The 9,436-nt window shown below is 35.1% G+C and overlaps 1 protein-coding gene across 2 annotated transcripts in view; it reads left to right on the top strand.

The window, feature by feature from the left end:
* The window catches only part of LOC107742620 (WW domain-containing oxidoreductase-like), a 236,604-nt gene that overhangs the window by 185,445 nt on the left and 41,723 nt on the right, over positions 1-9,436 (top strand). The window contains exon 8 of one of the 2 annotated variants that reach the window (XM_016555666.1): positions 2,655-2,796. The exons of the other annotated variant lie outside the window; for it this stretch is intronic. Coding sequence (XP_016411152.1) covers positions 2,655-2,729 — 75 coding nt within the window. The 3' untranslated portion in view covers positions 2,730-2,796. Of the gene's footprint in view, positions 1-2,654; positions 2,797-9,436 lie in introns of those variants that run through there. 2 annotated transcript variants of the gene reach the window in all.

Here is a 9,436-nt window from a genome sequence, read left to right as displayed (position 1 = left end):
GCGGACCATGCATCGTCTGTGTGTGTGTGTGTGTGTGTGTGTGTGTGTGCGCGTGTGTGTCTTGCGGAAGTGTCTCTTTGCCCAGGGCCGGTGTCCTTCAACTCTGGCATCTGTCTTTAGCTTCCCTACTGTACAACTGCTGTGTGTGACCCAAACCAGACAATACAAAGACAGAGGTCAACATTCAGACATTGGTTTTCTTTTTATTTATTTAATTTTATTTTTAAAGTAAAATGTTATAATATATAGTTAAAAAAAAAAATTATAATACACAATGCTGGATAGTCCGTTACTGAATACAAATGCAAAATGTTGTAATCTATGTAATCTATTACACGATTTATGTAATATAATCAGATATAATCAGATTATTTTTAGATTATATTACTTTTGTTACTTTTGACTTAACTCATTTATCACATACAAAGAATAAACGAGAAAGAAAATGTATTGCATTCTTTGTTATTAACATCATGAAGTGTATTAAACATGACATGTCAGTGTTTCCTAAACTAGGATTTGTGAAGGAACTGCACGTGTTTAATAAATTTATGAAAAGCTAATAGTAAATTAAGTCTTTAAAATGTTAAATTAACGGGGGGGGGAAAAGCAATTAAAATGAATACATTAAAAATATAGCTGCAAGCAGCAATTAAGGGGCCAAGCACAACAGAAGCAAGCAAGCATCAGACCAAATGAATAATTGAAGTCATTTGAACAAAATCAAAATGACGGACAGTTCGACCGACTATAGCAAAAGGGGTATCAATTTTCTCAGCATGACCCAAGGAATATTTTGAGACCAGTGTCATTACAATAGGCTAATACAATCAAAAGTTATTAACATTTTTGTAAGTTTTATTTATAGTATTTAATGAATGGTTTATTACTTTTGACCAATAGGTGGCGCTGTTATCAAATTGGTGTGGCGTGGTCAGTGTGACGTGACAATGGCACATACAAAGTTTGGTGCAAATATGTCAAAGCTTTGCAGAGATACAGCCTCAGATGCAGTTTGGCATCTTTACGGCAAATTTGTTAATGCATTAAACAATAACCGTTTCGTATATCAATGCAAAATCCATAACTTTTTGCCAGCATAGTCTGAAGATGATCCAAGTCAAATTTGGTGAAAATTCAAAAAACGGTCTCAAAATGTGCAGTGTTGGGGGGCGCTCAGGACCAGGGTTGAGAAACTCTGGTCTAGGAGGAGTTTGAAAAAAGTAGGTTTTCAACATAAATCAAAATGGTGGACAGGAAGTTCGGCTAACTATGGCAAAATTGGTATCGATGTTCTCTGCAGGACCCAAGGAATATGTTGAGGTCGTTTTCATAGCAATAGGCCAATTTAATCAATGCAATTATGAATATTTCTTTATAACTTTTGGCCACAAGGTGGCACTGCCCCCAAACTTTTTGAGTACTGTCAGAGCATGGTGCCGAAGACTCATACCGAGTTTCGTTATGATATGCCAATGCGTTCGTAAAATATAGCATTTTACGACAAAATTGAGAATGGTCGATGCCCAAAATGGCTGACATGGGAAAATTGGATATGGTTCGACTCGGCATGCTCCACCAAATCTAAAGAGACCAGTTTTGTGCCAATACATTGCAGGGTAGCCTCAGGTCATACTTGTTATAACACACACCAAGTTTGGACTCAATACGCCAAACTGTTGCGGAGATATAGCCTCACATCCATTTTTGCGTGCTCTTTATCGAATTCATTCATGCGTTATTTGAGAACGGTTTGACTAATCAACTTTCTTTCCACAATGTTTTGCCAGCATGGTCTGAAGATGATTTGAGCCAAACTTGGTGAAAATCAGACAAACCGTCTAGGACGAGTTTGAAAAAGTAAGTTTTTCGAACTATTAAAAATAGCGAAAAAAAATTGACTTTACGATTTTACATTTTGGTGTTCATTCGACTCGCCATGAGCCAAGGATTCAGAGGAAAAGGATTTTTCTTCTAGACCTTATGGGTCAAAAGTTATTAGCATAAACATGAGTGAAACTTTGGACAAGTGGTGGCGCTAGAGAATTTGAGATAGACACACCAAATTTGCTGGGGTTGAGACTGTCCTCTATCTGTGTGTCAAATTTCATCACTTTCCCACAAACGGTTCTATGGGCTGCCATAGACTCGAGTGGAAGAAGAAGAAGAAGAAGAAGAAGAAATCTAACGGATACAAGAGGTGCCTACACACCTTTGGTGCTTGGCGCCTAATAAAATTTGAACTCATGTCCAGTCTGTGTGTGCAATTCCACAAAACTTGAAGACTTTCCAAACATTTATAAGCAATAGGCCTTTTTTTTTGAATGGATGATTGAAAATAATATTAAAAAAAAAAGAATTAGGGAGAATCAATGAATCATGAATAATTTACTGCCATTTTGTAAATAGAAGTATTTAATTTTTGGAATCTGATTAATTCACACATAATCAGTTACTACTGAGAATTATTATTGTATGTATGTATATATGTATTTATTTATTTATTTTGGGAGATCCTGGATATCTCTCTCTCTCTCTCTCTCTCTCTCTGTGTCAGTGATAGTGTGATAGTGGAAGAGTAATTCGGCCTCAGCTCTGTTGGCAGGGTGATAAATGGGTGATGAGGAGGTAACGGCCGTCTCTCTCTCTCTCAGAGGAGCAGAGCAGCAGAGGCCTCTCACACCCGTGTCTCTATTCCCCGCGCTCCAGCCGTGACCCTCCAGAGCTGACGGAGCCGCTGCTCACCCCTCTGACCCACCGCAGAGCTCAGCGGTGACCCCTGCGCTGTGGTGTGAGGGCTGGATGAACGGACGGTGCAGGGTGGTCCTGCTCAGACGTCAAATACTTCCTGTTGAGAATAAAGAAATGGAAACGAGTCTTATGATGTTCTTGCAGTAGTTTGTGCTGGTTGGACTGTTGGTCTTGTTTAGTTGGAAAATCATGTGGTGAATAATTTTTTGTCGGCCTGACTTGTCTCGAGACAGTGAAGGAGTTAGTGAAGCATGTTAGTTGGTCTCTAGTGAGAGCATCACTGTCTCTTAGCACAGCATTATGGGAAACACAGACAGGAAGACTTTCACCTGCACTGGCTCCCTAACATACATTCACATAATTCAAAGAGGTCACATCAGTTAGTCAGCTGACCCTTATGAAAATGTACCTTACTGTTGTACTCTAGTAAACATTACTAACAATGCTGTTTAGATTCATAAATATCTACAGTGCTGGGTAGATTACTTACAAATTGTAGTTCTGATTCCAAATTACATGACAAAAATTGCAGTTAGTAATGTAATCCATTATGTTACACATTTTAGGTAATATAATCGGACTACTTTTTGATTACTTTTAGATTACTTTTGACCTAACTTGTTTATCACATTGATTTAAATAGGATAATTTTGTATCATATCAATCTAAAAAAAATGCAGAGAGATAGAAAATAAATTCCATTTGTTCTTGGTAACAACATGAAGTGCATTAAACATTGCCTTATGTCAAGGTTTCCCAAACTGGGGCTCGTGAAGAAACTGAAGAGGCGTTGAAGATAAATCATTTTAAAACAGCAACAGTAAAAAATGTACTATTTATGGCATCAAAACGGGAAGACTTTCTGAATGTATTGAAAGCAGGCAATTTTATAAATGTAAATTTAAAATATGAAAAAGAAGAATTAGGGAGTAGTTTATATGAATAATTTATTGCTATTGCGTGAATAATATGCAATCATGTAAGTAATCAATAAAAGAGTATCTGTAGTCTGATTACGAGTATTTAAAAATGTAATATAATCTAATTACAAGTACTTAATTTTTGGAATATGATTATGTAATCCAGATTACATGTAATCAGTTACTATCCAACACACACACACACACACACAGGTAAAAACTTGTTAAAAAGTTTATTTTATTAATTTATATATAATGTTGTTGTTATTATTATTATTATTTAGATTTTTATAATGTATTTGTTATAATTATATTTATTGAATATTTATAAATATTTTAAAAACGTTACTTTGTCTTTTATATATTATGATATTTGTAGGTAATTTCATAATTTAGTATATTTCTATCATTTTTAATTTTATTATATTTTCATTATAATTATCTATTTGTCAAAAATATTTTAAATAATTTACCATCTCTCTTTTTCTTTTTCCCCCTCTCTTTCTTCCCTGGACCTTGTCTACATAAAGGTAGGACATCTGTTTGTTGTTTTTGTCTTTTCAAATTAATCTTCAAATTATCCTGCAAATGATCTGCAAATTACATATTTATTTTATTATTATTATTTTACATATTTAGTTAGTGATGACTGCATACACTATATACTACAGTATACCATTTACTTTTTGTCTAATAACATTATTGTTGACACCAGGGTGCAAATAGCATCTGCCATTTGTGCATATAAATATATGAATATACTTGAAAAAATATTGGCTATGAATTAAACATAGACACTACATCACTCCATACAGCTCATATTTTCCCATCTCTCCTCATCTTCCTGTAAATGAGACATCTCAAACCAGCCCCTCTCTAAATATGTCCTGGGGCATACAGTCAAAACGGAGAAATATCTCATTTAAAACACTCCCACTCTCCATTTCAGCTCGTCTGCGTAACACTGTAAAAGCTTTGATATAATGAACGATCTGATGGTGAAGTTTGCTCTGACTAGTTGCCTGCACTCATAACCAGCAGCGGCGGGTCTGTAGGGGGAGGGTTAGCGGGTGTTCGGCGTGTCGCTGATGATAAGAGCCCATACTGGAGTTAGCACTGAAGATCAACCCGCGTTTGAAGTAGAAATGACGGACTCAGACCCGGGCGATTAAAAACACGGCCAAAAGAACTGAGAGAGAAGCCTGACTCTGATTAAATCCAGCAGAGAGAAACACCAGCAGAGCTAAACTCACATCTGCAGCGCACACACTGAGAGCGTAAGCATCGCTCACAAGAGGAGCTGCTAATACAACATGCACAAAATGTGAAGTTTGGTCTGTTGTTGGTGTTGATTAGGTGAGCTAGGTTGGTTGTTTAGGTTTGTACCTTAGGCCAGAAACATACTTTACGCAAATGCACAAGCGCTACGCTTGGACATAGCATTAGCATTTCCGAGCCTTTGTTTTTTTTTTTTTTGCAAATTTCCTGCCGATTTTAAGAAAACAGCTAGCTAAGATGTTAATTACGGTCTCGATGTGTATTTACATGTTCGACAAACTGGACAATAATTGTAGTCCTTACTTGTTAGCAACTTTGTTGTAGAACAAAATGCGAATTAGCCTTGCAGGTTGGCCTACAAATTGACATCACGTCTGAGTATTCAAGTAGCTTTTCTATAAACATGTTAGTGAAATCCAACTTGCTCAGGAAGATTCTTTTCAAACTGTTGCGCCGCAATCACAGTAGTTGACCTGAATGAGACAATTGACTGTAGGCGTATTAGTTGCTTCCCAATTTGTGCACTATTCTACGTTATTTTGTAGTATCAAAATTTCCAACAAGAAAGTGCACTTCATATACCTGGATGATGCACTTAATTAACTGAAAAAATGAAGCATGGCGTATTAGAAATGTAATAGTCGCAGCTTTTCTATCGTAACGGAGGGGGCAGGGCTATTAAAATTGACAAAATAACCGTATAAAAATCATACATTATAGTAGAGTACAAGTTTGAGTGTGCAATGAATACAATGTCATTTGGGACACAGTTATACGGTTTACGGTAATTTCTGCTATAGCGCCCCCTGTGGCAGCGCTGAGAATGCAACTCAAACTCGCATTGCTATAAATTGCTCACAAATCAAGCTGGCGTTGCGTAGAAGCGTCTGTATTCACATACTCACGAATACAGTGAGATGACAGTAATCTCTATAGCCCTATTCGGACGGGACTAGTTTTACAGGGGATCATTACAGACGTACTTTGCGATTTTAATCCCGTCCGAATCTGCCATGTCTGTGTTTTTCTCACACAACCTCTCTAATAATTCCAGAGCAAATTACCTACTGTTTTTCGGCAAACTCAGTGATCCTCTGAGAAAACTAATTCCGTCCAAATGCGAATGCAGAGTATTTTTTTTTTCACGACGCATTTCCTTGTGTGTTTTGGCCACCGTGAATTACCGTAGACGCTCTTGTTTGATATGTTTGCCTCTCGTAGCCCTATTCGGACGGGACTAGTTTTACAGGGGATCATTACAGACGTACTTTGCGATTTTAATCCCGTCCGAATCTGCCATGTCTGTGTTTTTCTCACACAACCTCTCTAATAATTCCAGAGCAAATTACCTACTGTTTTTCGGCAAACTCAGTGATCCTCTGAGAAAACTAATCCCGTCCAAATGCGAATGCAGAGTATATTTTTTTTCACGACGCATTTCCTTGTGTGTTTTGGCCACCGTGAATTACCGTAGACGCTCTTGTTTGATATGTTTGCCTCTCGGCAAAGAAATAAATAAAAGAACAATAATAAAATCAAGAGCCAAATCGCAATGTCTCCCTTATTTAAAACACCTGATTCAGATCATCAGCTCATTAAGAGAGACTCCATGAACTGAACTCAGTGTGTCAGATAACAGACGTACAAAATGTGCAGGACCAGAATTAACCACTGCCTTAGAGTTCAGCCAAACGATTTATCTTTGAAGGAAGCATTACATTGTTTTCTACCTTTCAGAGAAGCCTTCACATCGTTCCAGATGTTGTGCTTTTCCAGGAAGGTCAGACTGTAAAAACATCCAGTTCCTTCTAAGTTCGTCATTTATCTCTGCACCTCTTTCCCAAGCTCTTAACAGTCCTCTCTGCTAAAGCAGAAATCTTCCTATTTTCATGTAGAAATTTGTCCAATTCTTCAATAGAAAGAAATTTTTTTGATGTTATTGCCATGAAAATCACTCCTGACTAAGTCCCTAATAACACCAAAACGTTGCTTTTGGTATTGGTATTATTTCTGAAAAAAAAAAAAAAAAACTTTTTTTTTTTAAATAATAAAAAAATAATAAAAATTAAATAAATAAAAATAATAAAATAAAATACAACATTTATTTAATTATTTATTTAATTTCCCTGTGCTTGTTTAATAGTCATTTGATTTCCTGTTTGTTTTGTGCCTCACTCAGAACTAAATGCATGCTGGGTAAGTGAAAAAACTGTTAAAGGCTTGTGCACAGAAATTCATAAGCCATATTTCGCAGGCGTCTCGTCTCAGGGCTGTCAGTACTGGTCTGCACGGCTTCTGTAGGCCCAGCGGGTGGCTCTGTTATGCCTGACTGCCTTTACAATGTCTCTGTGAGTGAGTGTGATCTAATGCCACGCTCAGCACTGCGCCATACACTCTGACAGCAGTTTAACCTCCGCATCTGTGTGTGTGTGTGTGTACTGTATATGCCGATAAAAAGAAGCTACAATTCCAGAATTAATTTTTGCATTAATTTAATCTAAAATATTCGCTCACCTTTTCCTCAGTTGTTCCTGACTCTACAAATGACACAGGACAAATATTCTGTGAATGGCTTCACTGAAGTGAGCAGACTTCTGTAAATGTGAACTTTAATATTTAGTGTTTGCTGGTTAAACAGTTCTATAAACTGTCTTTCATCAACTGCTCACTTCACATGATACCTCAACGTTTTTATTAGTAAGGATTATGATATTTTAAAATATACAGTTTCTTCCATTGGGCCATTCATTTTTAGATTTTCTTGAAGTTAAGGTTATCCGAGAAAAAAAATATTTTGTGCACCCATAAAATTAATAAATGAATGAATGAATAAATGGCTAATAAAAGCTGTTTTATTTTTCATGGATAGGGTCATCTTGTACAGGCGGCCATGCTGAGATGCCAAATACTACTCATTTTATCATCATAACCTCCCTATTATTAGACACATGCTCAGATTTATCATGCATGACTAACAGAGCCTTTTTTCCCCTTACAGATAATGTTTGTGTGATGTTACATCCATGCCACTAGCTGTCAGTATTTAAGAGAGTGTCTTTTAATAAAAAAAAAATAAAAAATTATATATATATATATATATATATAATGAAATATTTTGTGCACCCATAAAATTAATAAATGAATGAATGAATAAATGGCTAATAAAAGCTGTTTTATTTTTCATGGATAGGGTCATCTTGTACAGGCGGCCATGCTGAGATGCCAAATACTACTCATTTTATCATCATAACCTCCCTATTATTAGACACATGCTCAGATTTATCATGCATGACTAACAGAGCCTTTTTTCCCCTTACAGATAATGTTTGTGTGATGTTACATCCATGCCACTAGCTGTCAGTATTTAAGAGAGTGTCTTTTAATAAAAAAATAAAAAAAAATTATATATATATATATATATATATAATGTTATTGGTAGGCTGGAGGGTGTATTTATTTATTTGTTTGTTTGTTTAAATAGTATTAATAGTAGTAATATACTATTTAAAGTTATTGCAGTTCACTAAACTGAATCAATCAATCAATAAAATTAACATAAAGATAAACTAAACATAAATGAAATAGAATAGAAAAATATTAAACTTGTTTTATTTCTGCTAGTTGCCAAGATTTCTCATTTTTATTTAGTTTAACTTCATGTACTAAAATAATAACCAAAATATAAATAAACATGAGTAAAAACTATATAACCATATTGAAATAAAAAAGCAATAAAAAAATTGCAAACACAACAAAATTGCTAAAACTTAAACAAAAGGTAAAATGAAAATATAAAAATAAAAACTAATTGAAACATATTAATAACCTAAGTATGTTGAAACCATTATATATTTTGAATTACTTTTTAGTTTTCATTTACATTTTACTGTAAGTTTGAATAGTTTTATATGTTTTTGTTTGGAATTTAGTTTTTGCATCAGTGATATTTTAATTATATTTAACTTTCAGTATTAGGTTTAATAATTTTAGTACTTCAAACTTATTTCAGTTGGCTGCCGAGGAAACATTTCCAATTTTCGTTCAAGTTTTTCTAAGTTTTTCATCGAAAAATTATATACAATTTTTTGTTATTTTTATAATTTCCAATTGACTGAATTTATAATTGTAGTTCAGCTTCATTTCAATTACCGAAATTGAAATAAAGCTGGAATGAAGAGGGGCTTTCTCATTCCAGAGAGCGTTTGATTGGAGTTCAGGATGAGTCATCAATATTTTTGTTCCATTTTTATATATTTTCCAATTTTAAAAATGTGTATCTGATAAAAAAAGTGAATTTTGCTGAGGCCTCAGACTATCAGGGGGTGACACCCGGAAGCTAAACATCTTTCCCAATAGCACATACAGTGTGAACTGACCACTATAGGGCCCCGGGGCCGTAACCTGATCACTAGGGCCCTCAGTTATTATTTCAAATGATCTAATATTAGCATGTTTCTCAATTTAGACATTAAAACCTACATCTTGTG

This window comes from Sinocyclocheilus rhinocerous, unplaced genomic scaffold (genome assembly GCF_001515625.1).
Source record: "Sinocyclocheilus rhinocerous isolate Xijiao unplaced genomic scaffold, SAMN03320098_v1.1 scaffold1398, whole genome shotgun sequence".
In the NCBI taxonomy this organism is placed as follows: Eukaryota; Metazoa; Chordata; class Actinopteri; order Cypriniformes; family Cyprinidae; genus Sinocyclocheilus; species Sinocyclocheilus rhinocerous.
Note: the sequence above shows the minus strand (reverse complement) of the source record. Positions and strands in the feature narration are given on the sequence as shown.